Source organism: Danio rerio, chromosome 8 (assembly GCF_052040795.2).
Source record: "Danio rerio strain M-AB ecotype USA chromosome 8, GRCz13ab, whole genome shotgun sequence".
NCBI classification, from domain to species: domain Eukaryota; kingdom Metazoa; phylum Chordata; class Actinopteri; order Cypriniformes; family Danionidae; genus Danio; species Danio rerio.
Window position 1 is genome coordinate 40,634,994 of NC_141028.1, and position 26,547 is coordinate 40,661,540.

The 26,547-nt window shown below is 40.4% G+C and overlaps 3 protein-coding genes across 6 annotated transcripts; 2 read left to right on the forward strand and 1 right to left on the reverse strand.

Annotated features, from left to right (window-relative positions):
- The first annotated feature begins 1,333 nt into the window (after window positions 1-1,333).
- Window positions 1,334-4,956, forward strand: mhc2d8.35b2 (major histocompatibility complex class II d8.35b2). 3 transcript variants are annotated; one of them, NM_001080633.2, is given in 5 exon segments: window positions 1,372-1,486; window positions 1,727-1,999; window positions 4,144-4,425; window positions 4,501-4,614; window positions 4,697-4,956. In NM_001080633.2, coding segments are annotated over 5 exon segments (834 nt in total). In that variant the 5' UTR covers window positions 1,372-1,380; the 3' UTR covers window positions 4,756-4,956.
- LOC147842765 (HLA class II histocompatibility antigen, DP alpha 1 chain-like) lies at window positions 4,761-17,896 on the forward strand. The gene is made up of 3 exons (XM_087264047.1): window positions 4,761-4,814; window positions 14,649-15,000; window positions 17,623-17,896. The coding sequence occupies exons 1-3, from the start codon at window positions 4,761-4,763 to the stop codon at window positions 17,742-17,744; spliced, it is 528 nt and encodes a 175-aa protein (XP_087120173.1). The 3' UTR covers window positions 17,745-17,896.
- Window positions 17,897-20,748: 2,852 nt separating this feature from the next.
- On the reverse strand, window positions 20,749-26,547 carry LOC147842766 (rano class II histocompatibility antigen, A beta chain). Of its 2 annotated transcripts, XM_087265106.1 has the most exons (5): window positions 26,391-26,547; window positions 25,556-25,831; window positions 24,145-24,426; window positions 23,962-24,072; window positions 20,749-21,147 (listed from the first exon to the last, which is right to left on the reverse strand). In XM_087265106.1, the coding sequence occupies exons 1-5, from the start codon at window positions 26,458-26,460 to the stop codon at window positions 21,134-21,136; spliced, it is 753 nt and encodes a 250-aa protein (XP_087121232.1). In that variant the 5' UTR covers window positions 26,461-26,547; the 3' UTR covers window positions 20,749-21,133. The 2 variants fall into 2 exon arrangements, with proteins under 2 accessions (XP_087121232.1, XP_087121233.1); XM_087265107.1 differs by lacking the exon at window positions 25,556-25,831 and having other exon boundaries at window positions 20,998-21,147; window positions 26,391-26,522.

The window sequence follows — 26,547 nt, forward strand, 5'->3', positions numbered from 1 at the left end:
TTCAATAAAACTTCTGTATTTTTTACAGAAAATTTTCTTTCAACCACAGCTGCCGGTATTTTTCAGAATATTTAACAGTTTTTTTTTTTTTTTAATATTTAACAATGTTTCAATTCAGGTTGGGGTTTCTTTAGTGGTCATGTGTTACTTTTAATCAAATAATGTATTCTTTTTTCTTTTTTTACAACTTTTTAAGGAGTATAGGCTGTTTGAGAGAGGAGGGGTGAACATTAACATATGTATAAATGGAATGTATGAATAATGAACTTAAAAAATAGTTTGTAGAAGTGGAGTAAAGGAGATTGATATTTATTTCTTATTGTAACTAAATATAGTTAATTATTGCCCATTCTATTATTTTGCAATTCATGGATGCTCTTATACAGACGAAGAGGGTATGCATGCAGTTGATGGAGAGGATATGCATGAAGTTGATAATGAGGAGATGTGACATGCTGACTATAGTCTGAAGCAGGGAGGTCGTTAGACCCCATTTACTAGGGCACGTGAAGCAGGCATAACAGTCTTTTTTGTGAAGGTGTTTGCACGCACTGAGTTTTGCAAGTTGAGGAAACAAAGTTGAAATAATATGATGGAGATCTGATTTGGACTAAGCATGGCTCCTGATTTTTTAGTATGAAGCAAAAAAGAGGGATGATGAGTCCAAAGATAAAACTCAATAAACCTAATTCTCGGCCATAAGTCGGGTCTAAGACAACACACAACAGATAATTCTATAATATACATCCCATAGTGTAAATAAGTTGTCATTTAATAAGAATATGTGAATAACTCAATTTGAAAAAAATGTCAAATAGAACCTTATAATTCTGAGGTGACGAGTTAATAAAATAATATTTTCTGTTTTTAGTAGAGATATTATATGAGAGTCTTGCTTTGTTTACCTAACAAGTGGATCTAGATGGATTAGCATTGTAAACATAATATAAACGTGAAAAAAAACTATTATTTTTCATTTCATGTATTAAGATTTTAGTTACGGCACTCCCAAAATCATTCTGCAAAAATCTGCAGATTTGTTACAAAATTATCCGCAGAAATAGAAAAAAAATGTCCGCAGATTCTGTCTGGCCCTAGTGATTACTTAAAGCAATTAAGCAAACAACCTGTTTACATATTGGCTCTAAGCATTGAAATTTGAAGAAATCTTCTTTTGCTTGTTAACAACTGTATACAGTACTGCAGTAGTGTTACAAATTTTTAATCTGTAATGAAAATAAACATTTAAGGTCCAAATGAGCATTGGATAATAATGAGAAAGTGTTTTTTCTTTCTTTTTGGAATAAAAGCAGTATGCTGCCTAGCAACACTTGACACATAGGCCTGCATAAACTGGTTAAACAGTTATCATAGACGTCCATGTTCAGCAGCATTCACTTTGTATTCAGCATGACTAAAATGTTAAAGAAAAAGCTCTATAGTTCTCTCATATTGATTTTGGCTCTATTCTTTGTAGGGGAAAGTGGTAAGTAACATGAGTGATATTAAATATAAACTATCATTATACTAAAAATAATTAAATAATTGTTGTTACCAGCAGTATTAGTTAATTATATTGCAACATTTTTTTAAGAAGAGCAACTAAAGCAAATGTATTCTTGACCAGTATTATTTTAAAGACATTAATGTACAGCAACTGGCTGATACATCTCAATGCTTGTTGAAATAATTTACTGACTGACCAATCCACCTGTTTCCTTTTCAGCTAATGTATATTACATGTACCGTGTATCAAGATGCATCTTCAGCTCCTCTAATATCAGTGCCATGGTGTATTTTGACAGCACGTATTTCAATAAAAATCTATTCATACAGTATAACAGCAATCTGGGGAGGTTTGACGGGTTTAACGAGTATGGATTAAAACTTGCAGAGTTCTGGAACAATGGAACATTTGTAGATCATGAGAAAGACGTTGTGGAATTTTTCTGCAAGTATAATTCTCAAATCTTTGAAAACAGCATCTTAGATAAAGCAGGTATGTGGCATAAAAGTCTCTGATATTTACTTTACTTGCTTGCTGTAAGATGAAAGTGCTAACCATCGATTTATTTATATTTATTTATTTATTGCCATACTTGACATGGCTTACTTCTCTTGACATCATAAGCTTTATTTTTCAAGAAGCTTTAGTAGCATGGTGGCTCAGTGTTTACCGCTGTCGCCTTACAGCAATAAGGTCGCTGGTTGAAGCACCGGCTGGGTCAGTTGGCGTTTCTGGGTGGAGTTTGCATGTTCTCCCCGTGTTCACGTGGGTTTAATCCGGGTATTCCAGTTTCCCCCACAGTCCAAGATATGCAGTACAGGTGAATTGAATAAACTAAATTGGCCGTATTGTTTCGTCACCTTGGAATTATAATGTTCTATCTGCGTTCTGAATGATTTTGAAATAATGAGCTTTAAAGTTTTTGCATTCCATATAGCAAACAGTATGTGTGTAACATTTGTTTTTTTAAATAAAAAGTCTTAAAATGTAAACAACTTATAAAAAACATCCCATAATGTTAATAATTTGTCATTGAATAAGAATTGAATTTTGATAAAAATGTCAATAAGAACCTTATAATTCTAAGGTGACAGTATGTGTGTAAATGATCTGCAGTACTGGGTTGCAGATGGAAGGGCGTCCGCTTTGTTAAACATATCCTGGTTGAGTTGTCAGTTTATTCTGCTGTGGTGACCCCTCATGAATAAAGGAACTAAGCCGAAGATAAATGAATCAATGTATAAAATACTGTTGCATTGGTAAAATAATACTCAATTACAAGTAAAAGTACTATGTCAAAAAAGTACTCAAGTAAAAGTACAAAAGTAGTCTACTAAAAAAACTATACTCCAAGAAAAAAAAAATAGTTAAAACTACAGCTTTTTTTAAGTGTACACTATTTTACAAAAGCTTTTAGAGATTTAATTAACGTCTAATAAAAATTAAACTTTGGCCTGCACAATGAACAGATTCTAATTTAGGCTTTTATTTATATATAAACATTGATCAATTACCATAATATTGAGTTATTTTATTTGCACATTATGTGAATTTCTTTTTTTTTTCTTTCTTTTTTTTTTTTTTTACAGCACACAGAAGTTTAATTCAGACTTGATATTAAACTTATTAGAACATTTGTTGGCTTTAACCTGTAAAGTCTGTACAATATAATAATGCTCTTAGGTAGACTATAGTATAGCTATATGTGCAGATCATACAATTACCTCAGTTTGAAACATTTATTGAATATATATATTTTAAGAAATTAAAAAAAAAGTGATGTTATGAAAAATGTCTTTCTTATTATGTGATAAACCAAAACACATATGAGCAAACAGGACCTTGCTCTCCCCTTATCAAACAAAGAGTGCTGTGGAGCTAAGTCTATTAGTCCAATCCACAGTATAAAAACAATTTCAGCCCACACAGAACTCACAACTCATAAAATTGTTTGATTTGGGTGAGTTCTTTTTGATTTAAAGGGTATTTTTTCTTATATATTTCGCAAATGATGTTTAACAGAGCGAGGAAATTTTCACAGTATGTCTGATAATATTTTTTTCTTCTAGAGAAAGTCTTATTTGTTTTATTTTGGCTAGAATAAAAGCAGTTTTTTAATTTTTAAATACCATTTTAAGAACAAAATTATTATCCCCTTTAAGCTATATATTTTTTGATAGTCTACAGAACAAACCATCATTATACAATAACTTGCCTAATTACCATGACCTGCCTAGTTAACCTAATTAACCTAGTTAAGCCTTTAAATGTTTCTTTAAGCTGTATTGAAGTGTCTTGTAAAATATCTAGTCAAATATTATTTACTGTCATCATGGCAAAGATAAAATATAGAGTAATACAGTTATAAGAAATGAGTTATTAAAACTATTATGTTTGGAAATGTGTTGAAAAAATCTGCTCTCCAATAAACAGAAATTGGATGGGGGGGGGGGGGGGGGGGGTTATATTCTAAAAGTTATATTAAATTATATTCTATTCTCTATATATATGTTGAACACAACATTTAACATTGTTAGAGGTATTTAATTCTTTCTTTAACTTTGACAACCCAAACATACACATTCATATATAGACATGCTAGAAGCAGTTTATTAATTATGTTCTTCTCAATTCAGTGAAACCAAAGGTTAAGCTTAGTTCAGTGACCCGGGCCGGTGGAAGACAATCAGCAGTTTTGATGTGCAGCGCATATGATTTTTATCCTCCACACATCAACGTGTACTGGTTGAGAAATGGTGAATTAATGACCTCTGAAGTGACCTCAACTATGGAGATGGCTGATGGTGACTGGTATTACCAGATTCACTCTGAGCTTGAATACAGTCCGAAACCTGGAGAAAGGATTTCCTGTGTGATTGAACATGCCAGCTCTAACAAACCCATGATTTATGACTGGGGTAAGTAGAAATCAGCTGTTGGCATTGGAATTGTGTTTGTGGATTGAAAAATTAATACACAAGTTGAACATACAGATCCATCTCTTCCTGTCTTTGAGAGGAATAAAATTTCCATCGGGGTTTCTGCTCTTGTGCTGGGAATCATCACTGCAGCTGCTGGAATCATTTACTACAAGAAGAAAACTACAGGTAAGTGGAGTGAATAATACAGATTTAACTATGTAAAATATCAGCCCCATATTTGAATATTTTTCATTTTATTTTTTGACAGGGAGGACTTCAGTACTTCCAAGTCGCCTGATTACATTGCCACTTATGTTCGGACGCTAATGTAAATGGCATCCACCACAGAGGACTCAGTCATGAACATTACACCCACAGAACCATCTGTATACCTCATGTTGAATGAATTATGGCACAGTTAATGTCACTTTTATTGCTCAATTTGAAAGCAGAAAGAACAAAATCCACAGTGTAACATTGGTGTTTATTTTTGAACATTTACTTTTAAAAATAAAAAGGATAAACAGCTGTCTGTCATAGTTTTGTCCTAAAAAAAATATAACAAACTATATAAACAATATAAATTATTGATTCCATTTAGGGACACACTGATATGGATTTTTTTGGTTGATATCAATAACTAATAACTTAAGAGTTGGACCCTGCTGAAAAAAACAGCTTTAACCAGCCTAGGCTGGTTGGCTGGTTTTAGTTGGTCGACCAGGCTGGTTTTAGAGGGGCTTTGGCCATTACCAGACTGGTTTCCAGCCATTTCCAGCCTGGTCTTAGCTGGTCTGGTTTTAACCAGCCTGGAAATTGCCAAAACCCTTCTAAAACAAGCCTGGTCGACCAACTAAAACCAGCCAACCAGCCTAGGCTGGTTAAAGCTGTTTTTTCAGTAGGGGAGGCCAATAATGGGCGTTGCTAGGAATATTTTAGGGGGCTGTAGCCCCTCTATATTTCTACTCAGCCCCCCTAAAACTTTTGCGATTAGCTCATAAACTGTACACCAAATTATCCTCTCAGTCCCCTTTAAATTTGATTTGAAAATGCAAAATGCAATGCAAACCACATCCGTGGACAGCGAAAGAACAAGGTGTGTGTTTAAATTGTTATAATATCTGCTTATTTGCAGTTCTTTGATAACCGTATCTCCTGTATATCCTAATGTCACAGAGGAGCAGTCGTGTGTTCTCTGCGTTCACCTCATCAGCACAGCTGTTTCCTCCAGCAAAACTCGTAATGAACATTTCGCTTTTTATAATTCAAATGAACTACCGATATTAAATACTTTACGGTTTGTGTGGCATAAACTGTACCATACAGTCTTGCACAGAAAGGATCACACATAGTGACAGAACCACTTAGAGAATGTTCTCGTTTTAACTGTCACTGAGTCACTGACAGATAGAAACATCAAGTGTTGTCTAGTATAAAAAAATACTTTTTTATGATTATCCTTCAGATCGTGAAATATGTGAATTAGCCTGTAAGTTTATATTATTATTTTATTCTTTAATTAGAAAAGTGGCCATTTATTTATTTAATACATGAAAACAAATGCACTTAAATATTGAAAGTCATTTTGACTACAGTAAACAGGGGGGTTAAGCCTATTTGGCTTACTCAGAACTCAAATGGCTGTCTGTCTATGTAATACAGTGGAATACTAGTATAAACCCTACCATATTAAACAATATAAAGTATATAAAACATGATAAAACATTTAGAAGTAGTGATTTAAAAGTAATACACTTAAAAATGTTTGTTTACTATGGTAAGGTTTATACTGGTAGTAATAGTAGTACAACTTCTAAATGTAAAATAATGCTTTATATATATGTGTGTGTGTATGTATATATAAAACTTCATAAAAGTTTGAACTGATTATACCTATATGCACAATTTCACATAATTCAGCATGCCAAAAAAAAATATTTTCTTGTCTTCGCATAGCAACTTAACGCAGTTTCAATGATAATCATCAGGTCTCAATATAAACATCATATATATATTCAAATGAAGCAAATTTATGGAGTGCCTTTCGAGCACAATTTCGAAAGGGTAAAAAGATTGTGGCATGATTATGCAGTGGTATGTATGACTTTAGCAGTGTGATCTTGCATACTGTCTCATAATCTTTTACTGTACTGTAATACTAGATCTACACTGAACTACACAATTTTGGCTGACACTGTTCTTCAGCTAGTTTTACGAATGGATGGAGAGGACATCTAGCATGAGTTTGCTTACGTAGATGATGGTGTGTTCAACCTGACGTGAACACGGAGTAGAAGAAACATCATTGGGTACAGGGCTATAGTCAATGTCCCAGGGCAACATGGGGGAAATATACAGTAACACTCTGTGCAGCCATTACAAAGAATGGGGTCCTCCACTGCCATGCCCATATGGGCCCTGACAACACAGCACGTATACTTACATTCTTGGACCAATTGCACAACATAACAGGAGCAAATGAAATCGATCATACGCAATACATTGTTATCTGGGACAATGTGTCTGTCCACCGTTCTGCTCTGGCTCATGGAGGAGGCCTCCCTAGTAGCAAAGAATTCTGGCCCAGATTTGGCATAAAGCTGGGACAGCAGGCATTCATCCGGCACTGGCATACAGCATGCGGGCCAACCATGGTCTGGGTTTGGCAAAGGTGGCACCGTCTATAATGCGGCACACAAGATTTGGGCCAGATGTAAGACGTAGTATTTGGCCCAGATTTAAAAAATTGATTGTGGGCCACAAGAGTTTGACCAGTCTTGACCCACATTTAAAATACATAAAAATAATTTTTGATTAAATAAATCAATTCTATCAATCAGGTCACTGAGAAAAAACAAGGCCCATAATGTGCCTAAAGCGCAACACTTCATAGGTTTATTAATTTCTTTGCAATCGTGACACACCAAACTTACTGGCCCAGTTCAGGCCCAGTTATGAGTTATTATCTTGGCTGAGACTTGGCCCAGATATGGTCTGTGTTTGGCCCTTGTCTGGAAGCCAGATTTGGTCCAGTCATGTACCGTAATTCACTGCGGCATGTGGGCAAGGCAAAACCTGATTGTGTGGGCCAGAGCTGGGTCAGAGAAATGTTGCTATATGGGCTGTGACCAGATGGAGGTAGCAGCAATACAATATTCTACATTATAGAATATTCTTTCCAAGGTGTCTTGCTAAGGACAACATTGCAATTGATAATTCTCATGCCAGATCTATCTTATAGTTCAATACGTAAGTGACATGTTACAGTACTTTGAATCTTCATGCCAACATGTTGGACATGTTGAGGAATAAATGAGTTTCTTCAGTGTGAAGCATTGTTCTTGAGTAGTGTTTGCTGAATTTACTTTATATTTGTACTTTGTTGATGGTAGCCTAGTCTAATCATAGGGAAGCAGAAGTGCTAAAAGTGTTTTAGGTTTATCACAGCAGTGTGTAACTCGTGCAAACAGTGTATAGTAAATGTGAAAATGTGTGTTTCTTATGGTAAAAAAGTGTGGTTTTTAAATATAAGTCTATAGTTTTTATAAGAGTGTTTAATTATGCAAAGGATCTGTAATGTTTTGCTAATTGGGTGTGTGGTTGTGCTAATTGTGTGTACTGTTTTTAAAACATGGGCCCTGTTTTGAAAATCGTGCTTAAGCAATCCAAAAAAACTGTAACTGTTGCATAAAAATAATAGGTTTAATAATAGGTTTTGTCAATTAAAATGCGTCGTCATGGAGGTGCAGTAGCACAATCGCCTCACAGCAAGAAGGTCACTGGTTTTAGCCTAAGTTGGGTCAGTTGGCACATTTATTAAACAGAGCACAAGCAGCTCCAACTGCTAACCCTCACATGCGTTTCAGTCTCACTTTTGTCTGGATAAGCTCACTTTCTTCATCACGTTGCTGTCAACTGCAGGCTTGAGTCTGTATGATCCCACTTTTGATACCATGTAGTGTTTCCTTGAAGGATATACTGGTTCAGCTGTTGCAAAGAGATGTTATAGCGCCAGTAACCCACCCCTCTTTTTGGGTCAACAGCCTTGTTATCACTGAAAAAAAGAATGAGTTATTATGTGTGCCTGGATCCTCATCACCTAAATAAAGCTGTTCTACGTCAACACTTCAAACAACTGAAGATGTCTTGGTTAAGCTTTCTGGAAAGAAAATTTCCTCCATCTTTGATGAAAAGGACGGCTACTGGCAAGTCAGACTGGATACAGAATCTTATCTACTATGCGGTAAATATGGATTCAAACGTCTCCTGTTTGGTGTCAAGTACAGTGTGAAGTTTGCTCGCGTGGGTTTCCTCCAGGTGTTTCGGTTTCCCCCACAAGTTCAAAGACATGCGGTACAGGTGAATTGAATAAGCTTAATTGTCCGTACTAGTGTATGTGTGTAAATGAAAGAATGTATGAGTGTTCCCCTTCGGGGGGAACTCCAGCACTATAAGTGGATTTGATTGTTAAAATCCACGCATTGGGAGGTTCGGTTCAGAAGCTACTCGTCTGAAAGAGTATTGAACGGGCCAATTAAGAATGAATTGGCAGCGCAAGCCTGCGCAGGTGAGTGGCATAAGCAATCAACTGAGTATATAAGCTCACCTGGCGCCAGCAGACGCTATCCTTTTCGCTTCAGAGACTTTTCTGATCGAGCTTTGTGAGGGTTCCTCCTGCTGTCTACAGCCACTTCGAGCGAACGAGTGTCTCCCCGTCCAAAGCGAGTCCACGCAGCGGCAGATGGTCGAGCTGGGTTTCTCCCTTGCCTGGCGTCCCTTTGGGTCCGGTCCTCCAGAGCGGTGCGTATTGTTGCAAAGCATCCTAAAAGAGCAACACAGTCGTGCAGCACGTCCTTTTCAGGATGGCGCTCCGACTGTGCGTTTCTGGTTGCGGGGGTTTCCTGGCTCCGGATGATGGGCACGATCACTGCATTACATGTTTGGGGGTCCAGCATGTTAATGTGGTGCTCGGGGGCGGTTCATGTCGTCACTACGATGCCATGACCGTCGCGCAGTTGAGATCGCGGCAAACTCTCGTGAGAGAGTGAGCCATCCCAGTCGCCTCCTGTTCTGCAGCGGGCGCTCGGGCAGATCTGAGGGTTCCAGCAAGAGATAATCCGCCGCCTAAGGGCTCGCGGACCTCTCGCTCCTCCAAGCGCTCCATCCAAGCTTCGGGCACTGGGAGTGATCCGTCTAATCAGATGGTAGCTCTCACGCTCGCTGTCACCGGAGATCAGATGTCCTCCGCGGCATCGGAGGGTGGGCTTTCATTGTCCGACGATGATCCGGACCCGCTCGCACCCGTCAGGCAGGTGAGTGCTGTCAAAACGGATACTGAAACGGACGTGTTAGCCGTGCTTTCCCGGGCTGCTTCGGCCGTGGGTTGGAGATGGTTTATCCCCCAGCTCCGCGGCCGGACCGACTAGAGGGGCGTTCCCTTCTTCCCGGCGACAAACAGTAGGCTCACGCGGTCTTAAAGAGCACCTTTTTTCTGCTCGTGCTGCGTGTCCCTCCACCCTCACCACTCTTGGTGGTGGAGCAGCCAGGGGGTATGTGGCGATTCCTCAGGTTGAGTGTGCGATGGCGGTTAATCCGCGCAGCGCCTCTTCTTGGCGGGGTCTGCTTCGTCTCCCATCCAAAGCCTGTGAGTTTTCGGCTCCCTCGAAGCTAGAGCTTACAAAGCTACGGACCAGGCTGCATCCGCCTTGCATGCGATAGCCACCGTCCAGAGCTACCAAGCGCAGGCGCTGGCCGAGCTGCACGAGGGTGGGTCCAACCCAGGCTTATGAGCTTCGCACCGCAGCCGACTAAGCTCTTCGGACTACTAAGTCCGCTGCGTGTGCTCTGGGGAGGACGATATCCACACTAGTGGTCCAGAAGCCCCACCTCTAACAAAACTTGGTTGATATGCGCGAAGTTGACAAAGTCCGCTTTCTTGACTCGCCCATATCCCAAGCTGGTCGGCGACACAGTCTGCGAATTCACCCAGGAATTCGAGGCAGTGAGAGAGCAGTCCGATGGGTGATGTCTAATCGGCGGCCCCGTAAGCCCGCTCCGCCCGCCGTGCCATCCATACCTGCTCCTCGCCGAAGGCGCCCGCCTACGAGAGCTGCACCGCCCCCACACTCGCCTCTGGCGAAGCGAGCGCGTCGAGCACCTCGGAAGCAGGCCACTCCCCCTGCCCAGAACGCCGCTAAGTCTGGCAAACGGACCGCGAAGCGTCCCTGGGACAGGTCATCTGGAGAGGAGGGAACTTGCTCTTTCCCCGCTGGAGGGCGGGGCGCCATTTCCAACGGCACTTTTTACTGCCATGAAATGAAAGGGCACTTTTCCACTTCTCCGGAGGTGACAGCCCGAAATCTGCCAGTTTGAGCTCAGCTCTCTAGCTCGTAGGTTCGGTGCACTCCGCCAGTGGCTCACGGGCACTGCAGGCCCTGCCAGCCTGGGACGCGCCGCCTCTCAGCTCGCAAGGTCTGCATGCTCCGCCAGCGGCTCACGGGCGCTGGGGGGACGGTCTCCCTTCTCCCAGCCCCCAAGCCCCCCCTCCGGAGTCAGGGTGCGGAGCCAGAGCGAATCGCTCTCCTCCAGCTCTTCTGTGGGACCCTCGCGCTCCCCGGATCAGCACACCCGCTCCTCGCTGCCCCTCCGCGGGTACGTCAACGATTGCTGCGATGACGTCATTAGCGAGGGCTCTGCCTGCCTGGTTAGCGCGGGCCAGCCCCTCGCGGTGGCTCATACGTACGATCAGACTCGGCTACGAACTACAGTTCTCCAAACGGCCTCCCAGGTTTACGGGCGTGTATTTCACCAGGGTCAATCCCCTGCCCGCCCCTGTCTTGCGAGAGGAGATTGCTGCCCTCCTGGCGAAGGGTGCAATCGAGCCGGTACCTCCAGCCGAGATGGAGAGCGAGTTTTACAGCCCGTACTTCATCGTACCCAAAAAGAGCGGTGGGTCACGGCCAATCCTAGATCTGCGCGTTTTGAATCGCTGCCTTCACAAGCTGTCGTTCAGAATGCTTACGCAGAGGCGCATCCTCCGATGCGTTCGTCCTCAGGATTGGTTTGCAGCCATAGACCTAAAGGACGCGTATTTTCATGTCTCCATTCTTCCACGCTACCGTCAGTTTCTGCGGTTTGCGTTCGAAGGTCGAGCATGGCAGTACAAGGTCCTCCCCTTCGGGCTCTCTCTGTCTCCGCGGGTCTTCACCAAACTCGCGGAGGGTGCCCTAGCGCCCCTGCGGCTTGCGGGCATCCGCGTACTCAATTATCTCGACGACTGGCTGATTTTAGCCCACTCTCGGGAGCAATTGACTGCGCACAGAGACGAGATGCTCCGGCATCTCCGCCTATTGGGGTTGCAGGTCAACTGGGAAAAGAGCAAACTCGCCCCGGTGCAGAGGATCTCTTTTCTCGGGATGGAGCTGGACTCGGTCACCATGGTAGCGCGCCTCTCCGGAGAGCGCGCTCGCCTGCTGCTGAACTGTCTGAGGGAGCTCGACAGCAAGTTAGTGGTCCCACTGAAATATTTTCAGAGGCTCCTGGGGCATATGGCTGTGGGTAGGTGCCCAGCTGCATTGGCACATCAATCGCCTAGAGCTGTTGGCAGTGTTCCTTGCTCTCCGCCGTTTTTCTCCGGCGCTGGGGCAGCAACACATGCTGGTCAGGACGGACAGTACGGCGGCGGCAGCGTATATCAACCGCATGGGGGGTATGCGCTCTCGCCGCATGTCTCAGCTCGCCCGCCGTCTGCTCCTCTGGAGTCACCCGCGGCTGAAGTCGCTGCGCGCCATTCACATCCCAGGTATGCTCAACCGTGCAGCCGATGTGCTCTCACGGCAGCAGATTCACTCTGGAGAATGGAGACTCCACCCCGAGTCTGTCCAGCTGATATGGGCGCGATTCGGGGAGGCCCAGATCGATCTGTTTGCTTCCCCCGAGAACGCTCATTGCCAGTCGTTTTATTCCCTGACCGAGGGCTCTCTCGGCACGGATGCACTGGCCCACAGCTGGCCTCGGGGCGTACGCAAGTATGCTATTCCCCCAGTGAGCCTGATCGCGCAGTTAATGTGCAAGGTCAGGGAGGACGAGGAGCAGGTTTTGTTAGTTGCGCCCCTCTGGCCCAACCGAACCTGGATATCAGAGCTCTCCCTCCTCGCGACGGCCCTCCCTTGGCAGATCCCTTTGAGAGAGGACCTACTTTCTCAGGGACAAGGCACCGTCTGGCACCCTCGTCCCGATCTCTGGAACCTCCACGTGTGGTCCATAGACGCGAGGAAGACTTAGGTAACCTGCCACCCGCGGTGATTGATACCATCACTCAGGCTAGAGCCCCCTCCACGAGGCGCGCCTACACCCTGAAGTGGAGTCTATTCACTGAGTGGTGTGTCTCTCGCAGAGAAGACCCCTGATCTTGCCAGATCAGTGTTGTGCTCTCTTTCCTTCAAGAGAAGCTGGACAGCAGGCTGTCGCCCTCCACTCTCAAGGTTTACGTTGCTGCCATCTCCGCTAACCATGACGCGGTGGCTGGCGGCACCGTGGGAAAGCATAACCTCATCATCCGGTTCCTCAGAGGCGCTAGGCGAATTAATCCAACTCGCTCCCCTCTCACGCCCTCTTGGGATCTCGCCCTCGTTCTCACGAGCTTGCGATTTGATCCCTTCGAGCCACTCGATACAGTATCTTTAAGATTTCTGTCCCTGAAGACAGCTCTGCTGGTCGCGTTGGCCTCCATTAAGAGGGTCGGGGACCTGGAGGCATTTTCGGTCAGTGACTCGTGCCTGGAATTCGGGCCGGGATTTTCTCACGTTATCCTGAGACCCCGCCCGGTTTATGTGCCCAAAGTTCCTACCACTCCTTTTAGAGATCAGGTAGTAACCCTGCAAGCGCTGCCCCCGGAGGAGGCAGACCCAGCCCTGTCCTTACTTTGTCCAGTTCGCGCTCTGTGCATTTAAGTGGACCGTACTCAGAACTTTAGATCTTCTGAGCAGCTCTTTGTCTGTTATGGCGGACGGCAGCAGGGAAGTGCCGTGTCTAAACAACGTTTATCCCACTGGATTGTGGAGGCCATTTCATGTGCTTATTTGAGCAGAGGCCAGCCGCTTCTTTAACAGACATTTGTAGAGCTGCGGGCTGGGCGACACCCAACACATTTGCAAGATTTTATAATCTGCGAGTGGAGCCGGTTTCCTCAAGGGTGTTAGGTACCTTTGGTGATTGAGTAAACAACTAGGTAGGTGTTGTACACGCTTGCGGTGCCTTTTTTCCCTAACACGGAGAGATGTGCACCCTCCTCTCTGTCAGTAAAGTTCCCCATTCGGTGAGCCCTGCAGATTCCTTCGAGGCCCCCAGCACTGACTCAGCGGAGGAGTCACTTGCTGGCCCATTACGTAGTAGGTCTGCCCGCTGGTCAGCCCGCGTTTTGGGTATAGGTGCCTGCTATGGCCGATCCCCGCTGGTGATCCCCATATACTTTTTCCGCCACGGTTAAGTTCCCCCCCTGGGCGGACCCGTGCTTTCCCTATCTGCTAACCACCTTTTATGTGCACTCCCCCTTTTCAGGGTTAGTCCATATGTAATTCCATTTGTTTCCCCCAATTGGGTGCGGATGGTCTCCGCAGCGTCCTCCCTACTGGGATGGCACGCTTCCCAACGTACTGTCGTATATTCCTAGAATTATCTAGATGCTAGCGACTCCCAAAAAAGATACCTCTTCCGTAAAACTTCTTTTTTGAAGTGGGATAAGTTAGGGCCAAGGGCACGTTGGAGGACCACGCCTCTCATGATCTGGGTGCGTCACGCTTGCCTGACCGCTCTCTCATGGTGGGTGTTGGTAAGGTGCAGTCATTATGGCGCTTTCAATGGGCTCCCAATACGTGGATTTTAACAATCAAATCCACTTATAGTGCTGGAGTTCCCCCCGAAGGGGAACGTTCGAGGTTACTAAAGTAACCCTTTGTTCCCCGAGGAGGGGAACGGAAGCACTATACTCCGTCGCCATAATGACTGTCCCTTAGCTGTTAAAAGTCTCTTCAGCTTAAAAAGGATAGCGTCTGCTGGCGCCAGGTGAGCTTATATAATCAGTTGATTGCTTATGCCGCTCACCTGCGCAGGCTTGCGCTGCCAATTCATTCTTAATTGGCCCGTTCAATACTCTTTCAGACGAGTAGCTTCTGAACCGAACCTCCCAATACGTGGATTTTAACAATCAAATCCACTTATAGTGCTTCCGTTCCCCTCCTCGGGGAACGAAGGGTTACTTTAGTAACCTCGAACGTTATCCATTTCTAGATGCACCGCAGACGTCGATCTATTCAAAGGGTAATGTACAGCTGGGAATTCAGAACACCCTTGTCTGTCATGTGACTGGCTTCTATCCTCCGTTTGTCAACATCTCATGGACTAAGAATAATGTTATTGTGACAGAGGGTATGAGTTTAAGTCAGTACTATCCAAGGGTAGATGGCACTTTCAACATTTTCTCCACTCTTAAGTACACACCTGCTGAAGGAGACATTTACAGCTGTACAGTGGATCACAGAACTCTTCAGGGCCAACCTCAGACCAGAATATGGGGTGAGTGTGTATTATTTATATTAGTACCCATTAAACACAATCGTGTTCAAATGACGTCATTTAGACTTCTTTTGGACAATTAGATGTTGAAATTACGTCCCCTAAGGGTGCAGATTGAATGTTTTTATAGCATCCGTTTTGGACAGAGCCTTAGATAAAATTAACTAAAACGTTAAAACTCTCAAAATCTCAGAAGAGGATCATTAAACAACTTAACAACATCAGTTGCTTCACTTACTACTAACCTGCTTGACTGTATTACTGTCAGATGTCTTCAAATGTCCCTCATCACATTTATTAAGAATGAAGTGCTTTAGTTGTTTAATTGACAGTACACTTTTTCATTATCACTATTGCAGTGAAGCACGGCTGCTTTACTTGGGGTCACTGTTTTAAGGATAGTTTAACATAACACATTTCTTCAACAAATGAAGTGAAGTTTGTTTATTCATTAATTTTGAGAGGATCACATGCTCATGATTGCTTGCGGCTGATCCTGCATTATCCAATTTATGATTCATGAATTTATCAGATGATTCCTAAGCCACTATAAATACCCTAAGTTCCAAATAACAGCCATCGTCATTTTGAAGTATGCTTTCTGCTACAAAACTCTCAAGCTCCAAAAGCTTTAAAGCATTTAACTATTCAACCTATAGATATGGATAAGAACCAGCCAATGAAAACTAAAACAAAAGCCCCTGCTCTGCCCAAGACTTCAGCTGCGGCTTAGTGCCATCCAGCCTTCAAGATGACAAATGGAGCCTGAGGTCCCGCTAGATGACACCGGTTCTCTGTTGATTTGTCCTACCTTGTCAGATTGTCCTACCTCCCATTTAAAAAAGTTTGGCCATTGGCTCTAAAAGCAGATTCTCATCCAACACCCGTCCCTCCTTATTCAGAAGTTCTGCCTTCATTCACTTTCATTTGTATATAACACTACTGAGAGTATTTAACATTCCTCCGAGAGCACCCATAACTCTCCAATTCCGACCACCTCTGCAACTGCAGAGATGCTCCACTGCGTTACACTTACCCATTGCACCACTGCAACAGCAATGGCGCTCTAGCTGAGCCCTTATTCACTTTCATCTGTACATATCACTACTGACAGCATATAAAATTCCTACGGTGGCACTAATAACTCTCCAATTCTGACTACCACTGCACCTCTGCAACAGCAGAGACACTCTGTCGAGCCTTATTCGTCCTCTGCAGCGCTGCCATCTATAACTCTCTGCCTGAGCTCACACACTCTTCCATTTAGCCATTTACTACCGACACACTCACCAGCACTGTCACAGCAGTTAAATTGCCTCCGCGAAAGCAAACATCCTTTTCAATATTGACTTCCAACGCAGCTCTGCAACAGCAGAGAAGCTCTGCTGAGCTTCATTTCCCCTCTGCACCACTGTCGCAGCAGTGACACTCTGCCTGAGCTCACATACACTTCCCGTTTCCATTTAACATATCACTACTGACACACTCCCCAGCACCGCCACAAAAGTTTAAACACCTCAGCGGAAGTGTATTTACCTGTTATTATTGCCTGCTATTATCTTCGTTTTGAAGAATCCCCCCTTTCACCCCTACTCCTCCTTTCTTAGGGGGTTGACAGAGTGAGCCAGTGGTTAGCACTGTTGCCTCATAGCAATGACGTCACTGGTTTTAGTCCTTATCAAACCAGCCGATGTTTCTGTGCAGAGTTTACACATTCTCCCCGTGCTCACGTGGGTTTCCCATGGGTTCCCTGGTTTCCTCCTATCGTCCAAAAACATGCAACTAAGGTTAATTGACTAATCTAAATCGGCACCATAGACATGCTCCTAGTAAGTAGTTATCTCTTAAGAGCAATCACTATCTGTTCATTAGCTACTCCAGCAGGGGAGTGTTGAAATCTACCTGAGCTCAAACTCCCCTCTCGCCTTGGAGGGAGGGAGCCCCAGGCTTGAGGATTTTAGCACAGAGCTCTCTACTGATACAACATGCCAAACAACCATCAGCTAAGTATGAACTCTTGATGAGAGGTTAACATGAAACACCACAAGTGAAGCAACCACTCTTCACTGCCGTGGTGACTTATTTTTTAATAAAACATTCAAAACTTTTAAGTTCTCAATAAATGGGACTGAGAACTTGGGTAGAGATGGAAGGGCATGCGCTGCATAAAACATAAGCAGGGCAAGTTGGCAGTTTGCTCCGCTCTGCCGACTCCGGATTAATAAAGGGACTAAGCCTAAAAGAAAATAAATAAACTTGGGTAGACGTTTGACAGTAATAAAGTCGAACAGATTAATTATAAGTGAAGCTGCTGATGTTGTTTGTAGAGATCTCTGCTGCGATTTTGAGAGATTTAATGTTTTAGTTGATTTCATCTAAGGCTTTGTCAAAGTCCAAAATGGACGTCATAAAAGCGTTCATTCTGCACCCTTAGAGGATGTCATTTCTGCGTCTAATTGTCCAAAAAAACATCTAAAAGATGTCATTTGAACACGATTGTTCTGTAGGACACATCACGAGTCCAGCTGTTTCATTTGTTATAAAACATTCTTATTCTAATTAGCTTCATGCATCTGATATTCATTTATCTTCAAATATTTAAAGCATGACATTGTTTTCCAGATGTTGATGTTGTCCTCCCAAACTTTGGTCCATCAGTGTTCTGTGGAGTGGGTCTGACTATTGGACTCTTGAGTGTCGCTATCGAAACTTTCTTTCTTTTTAAAAGAAAAAAGAGCAACTGACAATGGATCAATCGAAGCAAACTTCAGTAATGATCATTAACTGTATTTCAACCTAATATTCCACTAAACTTTCATTCTACAAGTAACAAAGTTAATAATATATTTATAAAAATGTGTACACATAAATCTGGAATAAAACTTCACTATCGTTGTATTGACTCATAATTCAAATTATGTATGCACATAATTATGTATGGCGCAGTAAGTAGTGCTGTCGCCTCACAGCAAGAAGGTCGCTGGTTCGAACCTCGGCTCAGTTGGCGTTTCTGTGTGGAGTTTGCATGTTCTCCCTGCGCTTGCGTGGGTTTCCTCCGGGTGCTCCGATTTCCCCCACAGTCCAAAGACATGCGGTACAGGTGATTTAGGTAGCCTAAATTGTCCGTAGTGTATAATGGGTTGCAGCTTGAAGGGTAAAGGGAAGGGTAGCGTAAGCTGCTGCGTAAAACATATGCTGGAAAAGTTGGCAGTTCATTCCGCTGTGGCGACCCCAGATTAATAAAGGGACTAAGCTGAAAATAAAGGAAAATTAATAAATTGTCAATAGAAAAGATGCATTTGCACAAAAAGTAACTTTTTTAAAACATTGTTTAAAAAGTATTTGATGTTTTTTATTTACTAAAAATAATTTGATGCATTTTGGAATAAGCAAAATGCCTTTAAATAGTTCTTTAAGGAACACATTTTACACTGTTAAGGTACAAAGTGTCTTGTCACTTTAGTGCTACCTTCATGAACCAGATTAGATTTTTTTTGATGAAGGTACAATATTGTATCTGCAGGTTTTAAAAACTAAAGGTTCGTTTTGGTTTCCCATGGTACAAATCATGTCATGAATGCTGCAAACTACAAACCTTCTGTGAGTGTACTGTGAGTGCAAAGCGAGACTGAGTATGAAACTAAAGACCTGACGTCACTTTAAAGGTGTTTCAGGAGTGTTTCATATGGGTTTATTAATCTTTTTTATTTTTTCAATAAATGCAGTCTGTCATAGTTTATTAAAGATACAATCCCCTTGCTGCATGACAGCTGCACCTTCAGCAAACCTCATAATACGTGCAGCACAGTGACTTTCATGAACATTTATGAGTGTCAAAAGTGGTAGATCTGTTCAGTAAAAGATTCGACTGTATGTCACTGCATATTAAACGACCTAAAATAATACAAAATATTATAACTAAAGCAATGTCCACAGTACAGTAAAACTAAATAGTCATATCATTGATGACGTAAGCGTTTTCGGGCTCGAAAGGCAAAAAAATGCAATGTAAGTGCAGGCCAAGGGGGAGAGGGGAGGGGGAACAATCAAGCCTGGGAACAGTTCAAGACAACCGTGCCTAGTGTGAGTACACCTAAAGACTTTGTGCGAAATTGGTAGACGTCTGGTTCTGGGATGTCTTTGATTTTTTTGGTACTACAACTGACTTTGAGACACCTGAAAATTCATTATCTGAGTTTCTTTGTTCAGGACAAAATTGAACTGGTAACAGGTGAACAGCATTCCACACTGTTCCATCGTCCAGAGTAAATGTGCCCTGGACTTGTTGTCCTCTAGTGCAGTGGTTCCAAACCTTTTTTTGACTAATACATCCTTTTTTGTCCCAGAATATATTGTGAGGCCATTTTATTTAATGATAAAATTGCTCATGCAGAAATAATAGCATAATGTTTCCCAGAGATGGGTTGCAGCTGGAAGGGCATTCGCTGTGTAAAACATGTGCTGGATAAGTTGGCGGTTCATTCCACTGTGGCCACCCTGGATTAATAAAGGGACTAAGCCGAAAAGAAAATGAATGAATGATTGGTGTTGTGCAATAAGAGTTATTGCAATTGTAAAAACATTTGCAATTTGATGTCCATCAAAGTAACAGAACCTAGTTTTTAAAGATTCCTAAAACATGAACAAACCTGATAGAAATGTAACAAGTTTTCAATAACGTTTTGGCCTCTTCATTGTTGATCCAATGCTGTTTTACTTTTTCAATAAATATTACCAACCACAAGATGGCAATCTTAACTTTCTGATAAAGCAAGGTCTTTCTTTCTTTCTTTCTTAAACGAGATGGTAGTTAAGCAAGTTGCCTCAAAGTGATAATGTTTTTACAGAAGGGTGTGATTTCATGAAAACTTTATTAGTGAAATATGTTTTATGCAACATTATGGACCTTATTAAAAGGTTCTGCCTGGCAAAATTGCTTATGAAAACAGTGGAATTACTTTACTTTCAGAATTCTAAAAGTATAGAAAGCTTGTTTGTATTTGCAAAAAAAAACTGTTTACTCAGTGCTTCAAGGTAATTGCAAAAGAACCTGTTAAAGTAGGTCTCATTCATACTAAACCAGTATGCATTCATACTAAACCAGTTTTGACAATTCTCAGTGCTCCATGACTAACATAAACAAAACAAATCTGCACCAAGCATTTTGGTTTGTGAAACTTCCTCATACAGAAATCACATGGTTGAGTTGATTACTTCTTTAACGTTATAAACATACCTTTCTTGCAACACCTGTCAAAAAAGTTGGAACAATAAAGCATTTATTACTTTGTAAAGTTGATATTCCTTTTCACAACACTATATACAATAACTTTTGCCTAGTCTATGGTATATGATTTTTTTTCCTATGACTACAGACATGTGTAGGAACCACCAAAATAAATTACACCAAATGTATACCTCTGCATGTGGCTTGGGAAGCTTTTAAATTTGGGTAGGCAAAATCCAGACGGAAATCCCAAAATAGCACTACGGTTTAAGATGGGATTTCTTGCAAGCCATGTACTGTTTCTCTCTTGTCTTGTAGATCCGGTTTTGCATGTTTCTGCTGCAATTTCTTACAGAGTGCTGCTAAAAACTTTCCCCATAGCCTACTGGTTGTAATATGTCATTCCTGAGTCACTATCCAAAACTTGACAAGGTTGGTGTTCAAATTTATCTTAGTAACACACATAGATTAACTACTGCATATATTACAAAAAAAAAAAAAACACACAAAAAAAATATTCATTTAAAATTATTATATTTTTTTTTATTAAAACATTGTAAATAGTTTTTCCTTCACCAGAATTATTATAATAAACATAAAGAACATTGGTTTTACAACAATTAAATAATCATGACATCAAAGCAAATCAGTGCAAAGTTTATAATATTATGTTTATAATGCTTGAATTTGTTAGCTAAAACAGCTGCATCCCATTTCCACCCTTGCTAAATGCATGTTAGGGATCCCTGAACAAAGTCTTTGCTAATTGAGTTTGGGCCTTCTTGGAGGGAGTGTAGTGTATTGTAAAAATGAATTACCGCACAGTTATTATTTATATAGTACTCAGCAATGAGGTGTTTCTTTGCCATTTTCTGTCAGGCAAGATATCCACTCAAAGTTGTAGCATCACAAAACTGCTTCTGTAAAATCAAAAAAAGAGAATGATTTTACGTCCATACGCCATGTAAAATTTCAGATTACATGTAAAAAAATTACAATATTACAATATATTAATTTTTAGAAGATTACAGCATACTGATGTGGTTACACACCTATGACTTTATGTCTTCTGAAACACACACACACACACACACATCTTCAGAACACAAATAAAAATTTGTGAGCTTTATTGGAGTAGTGCAAACTGCGTAGCTGTCCTGACTTATTTTGATGGTGGTGACCCCTGATAAATAAGGGACTTAGCCGAAGGAAAATAAATGAATGAATGTTTCCACATGTCAAACATGCCTAGTATGGTTTGAGTTTATGTTTAACATGTAAGACAAGTGTGGCGCTAATTAACGAGAGGCGGCACCAATAAATGTACACACACCATATTAACCAAGCAACACAAATGTTTATTTCTAGTACACACAGCCAATATCAATTATCACAATAATGATCAATAATCATGACTAATAATTAGGACATCATTATTAAAAATGCAACAAAAATGCATAAAAGGCTTATAACTTCAAATAAAGACAATAAATAATGATTCAATTAATGACAGAAAATAAATAAGTAATAAAACCCCAAGCAACGTGATATAATTATATACAATCTCAGAGAAGCCATCATTTTCCTATTCAAAGACTGGGGACTTCTTTGCAGTCACATTGGAAAAGTAACGAGTGTTTGAGCTTCCAATGTTTTTGCAAGAAACTCTACAACTATATAGTCAAAATTTGGGTGTTGGCCGTAGATCAGTCTGTAGAGCCTTTTCACAAGACTGTTATGACATGTCTAACGGTCATAAGCATCTTAAATCCTTGAAAGTTTTTAATATTCTTTTATTCATTTTCTTTTCGGCTTAGTCCTATTATTAATCTGGGGTCGCTACATCAGAACGAACCGCCAACTTATCTAGCATATGTTTTAGGCAGCGGATGCCCCCCAGCTGTAACCCATTACAGGGAAACATCCATACTCATTCACACACTACAGACAATTTAGCTTACCCAAATCACCTACAGCGCATGTCTTTGGACTGTGGGGAAACGTTGAATACAGGAGAACATGCAAACTCCACACAGAAATGCCAACTGACCCAGCTAGGGCTCGAACCAGTGATGTTCTTGCTGTGAGGCGATTGTGCTTCCCCCTGCGCCACCATGCTGCCCTTTTTAATATTTTTATTCTTTATTTATTTTTAAACCTATGACCATTTCTGTGTATTTATGTATGTCATCTTTACATCAAATTACAAAAAAAACTAATTACCGCTTATGCAAGGTGTTTCTGATGCAGCGTCGATGGGGCAGGATAAGAAATGTGTCATTGTTCGTCTCAATTTTTTCTCCTTTTCCCAGGTTCTTGATAACACCATTGTGGAGTTTTTCTTTTATTATTTCAGGAAATAGGATTGTAAAAAAAATATTTGTTGTACTCTCCAATTCACTCTAAGTTTACCCAACTATGACAACTTCTGCTATAAAAATTTTTTTTTGAAAAAGGTCCATTAGGTAGGAGGGTTTGGTTTGGTTTGGTTTTGTTATAAATTATTAAAAAGGGGGGGACAAAACTGTCTCTGATTTTCCATAAAAAAACAAGAATCACATGATTTTCACTGACCAGAAAGGAAAACTCTGAAATCAGTGACACATTTGGGAAATATACAGTTGAAGTCAGAATTATTAAATCCCCTGAATTATTCGCCCCCATTAATTTTTCCCCGATTTCTGTTTTACTGAGAGCAGATTTTTTTCAACGCATTTCTGAACATAATAGTTTTAATAACTCATCTCTAATAACTGACTTAAATTATCCTTGCCATGATGACAGCAAATAATATTTGACTAGATATTTTTCAAGACACTTCTATACAGCTTAAAGTGACATTTAAAGGCTTAACTGGGTTAATTGGGTTCACTAGGCAGGTTAGGGTAATTAGGCAAGTTATTGTATAACGATGGTTTGTTCTATAGACTATTGAAAAAAAGATATCTTAAAGGAGCTAATAATATTGACCTCAAAATGTTTTTTTTTTTTTAAATTAAAACTGCTTTTATTCTAGCCGAAATAAAGCAAATAAGACTTTCTCCAGAAGAAAACAAAATATTATCAGACATACTGTAAAAATGTCCTTGCTCTGTTCGACATCATTTGGAAAATATTCAAAAAAAGAAAAAAAATTATTAAAAAGGGGGGCTAATAATTCTGACTTCAATACTCAGAAGCTCGACTAAGTGTGTCACATATACAGAGCACTCACTGCATTGCACAGAGGTCTTGTTTTGTGGACACCCCAACCCCCATAAGCTGACAATGAAGAGAAGAATCTGTAAAGTTATTTTTGTTTTATTTTTACACAATGATATTCTCTGATGACACATGATCAGCATTATGACACATGATTTGTTTGATGATGTTTTTACTTACTTTCTGGACTGGCTAGAGAAGGAATTCATCTAAAATCTCCTAATCTGTGTTTGGCAGATTAATGACACCTTCATAAAGTTTTTGAATATTCATTTTGGAATATAAACTACCCATTTAAATACCTGAAAATATTTTTAAAATATTTTTAAATTTACATAGTTTAAATAAACTGAAAATATACACATTCAACTCCTAATTTAAAGTATTTACAGTTTTTATGAATACTCTGCATTTTAATACAAGAAGCAATTAAAAAGAAAATAAATATGTTTGTCAAAAAATAGCAGTTTCATACTTTATTTCTTTAATGAGGTAAAAAAAAAAAAAAAAAAGTTAAATTAATTGAAACTAACCTGCAGTTTTCTTGTAGTAAATAAAACATAAAGCTGGGATGATGATTCCCAGAACTACACCAGATGCCCCAATGGCGATTTTATTCCTCTCAGACGCAGGACGAGATGAATCTGTAGGATACAATAGTACGTCAAATTGTCCCACAAACAATTCTAATATGACAGTAAGCAATTTCCGCTTACCCCACTCTGTAATGATGGGTTTATTAAAGCTGGCATGTTCAATCCCACATGAGATCCTTTCTCCAGATTTTGGGCTGTACTCCAGCTCAGAGTGAATCTGGTAATACCAGTCTCCATCAGCCATCTCCATAGTTGATGTCACATCAGAGGTTATCACTTCACCATTTCTCAGCCAGTACACTCTGATGTGTGGAGGATAAAATTCATACGCGCTGCACATCAAAACTGCAGGATGTCTTCCACCAGCTGGCTTCACTAAAGTGAGCTTAACCTTTGGTTTCACTAAATCAACAAGCAATTGCTGCTTTTACAAATGAGAAAATTGTGGCTTTTAACAAATGAAATGGCAGCATTATGATATGTACTCATATACGTATAGATTATATTCTTACAAATGTTATGTACGTAGGTCATTAAGTGTTGCAATGGATAATTTCTGATTATTGGGTTTAATAACATTAGCAACAACATGGCTGTTGCGGTATTTTTCTTCCCAAACATTATTTAAAATGTGACAGTTTTAAGGAGAAACTATCACGTTTGTGTTGAAGAATTTAGAAAGAAAAATAGTTTTTTAGTTTATTTTGATATATCTATTCAAGTAGGGAACAAAAGTGGTTTACCTAGGTAGAGTTTACTTCTGCTTTTCAAATGTGAATTGAGAAATTGCCATTGTTTATTCATTGATCTCTTTTCAGATTCAATTCAGGGATATTTTGCATGTTGAAAATCTTTTGGAATCATGTTTTACATATACATTTAAAGTCAGTATTATTAGCCCCCCTGAATTATTAGCCCCTGTATTCATTTTTCCCCAATTTCTGTTTAACAGAGAGAATATTTTTTTCAACATATTTCTAAGCATAATAGTTTTAACAATTCATTTCTAATAAATGATTTTTATTTATTTATCTTGCAGTGGTGACAGTACATAATATTTTACTAAATATTTTTCAAGACATTTCTATATAGCTTAAAGTAAAATTTAAAGGCTTAATTAGGTTAATTAGGCTAACTAGGCAGGTTAAGGTATTTAGGCAAGTTATTGTATGAGATGGTTTGTTCTGTAGATTATCGAGAAAAAAAAGTTAGCTTAAAGGGGCTAAGAATTTTGACCCTAAAATGTTTTTTTTTTTTTTTTTTAAATAAAGTCTGCTTTTATTCCAGCAGATATACAACAAATAAAACTTTCTCCAGAAGAAAAAATATTATCAGGCATACTGTGAAATTTCCTTGCTCTGTTAAACATCATTTGGGAAATATTTAAATAAGAATTAAAATTCAGGGGGGCTAATAATTCAACTCTACATCATATCATGTAATGTATATGAACACAAACCAGTTTGTTGCTTATGCTCCAGTAAAAAAAAAAAAAGCAGCAAATAAAAGATGAGAGCTTTGGGTTACATACCTGCTTTATTGCGAATAAATTTGTCATGGTTGAAAGCATTATTTTTGCAGAATTTGTTCACCGCAGCTTTTCTTTTAAGCAGTAAATTGGTGTCATTGTTCCTAAATTCTGCATTTCTAATGCCGTACTCACTAAACCCCACATACTTTCCAATATTACTATTAAACTGTGTAAATAGATATTTATTGAAATAAATGCTCTCAATAAACACCATGTCACTAAGATTTTTAGAGCTGGAGATGCATTGTATCCAAGTGTATCTGTAATATACATTAGCTGAAAAAAAAAGTAGAGACAGAACAATCACACATTTGGTTAAATAACACAAAACAAGAACTTCACTTCAGTACATCTCTGTAACGCCGGGGAGTAACACCACAACAGATGGTAGGATCCAATATGCAGGTTTATTCACAGTCAGGCAAGCAGTGGTCAATACGGGAGCAAACAGGTATGTGAGGACAATCCAGAATCGTAGTCAGTTAAACAATCAAGAGGTCGAAAGGCAGGCGGCAGACAAGGATAACTAAATAAACAAGGCTAGGTTCAAAACAGGAAAACAAGACAAGGAAAACGCGTTGTAATGCTACTATACAGTGAACAAGACTCGGCAAACTGAAGGGGTGAATGTGTGGCTTAAATAGTGTGTGTTAATCAGTCTCTGAAAGTCCTCAGGTGTGCAAATGTAATCAAGCTAGATGAGTGAGCATGGGTGTCAGGGAGAAGTGCATGTATGAAAATGTAGTCCAGGAAAGGTGTAGTTCTAAGTGTGTGTGTTTACCAGCGACATCTGGTGGTTGTTCGCTGGTGAACATGACAATCTCATTGAACTCACCTGTTTCAGCTCCAATTAATACAGACAACGTCAATATGAGATGACCATAGAAAAGCCTAAGCAGTGACATTTTCACTCGCTCTGAATACCTGCTGAATCTTGCCCAAAAATCTTGTTGTTAAGCTGGTTGGTCTAAGGTGAAAACCAAAAGTTAAAT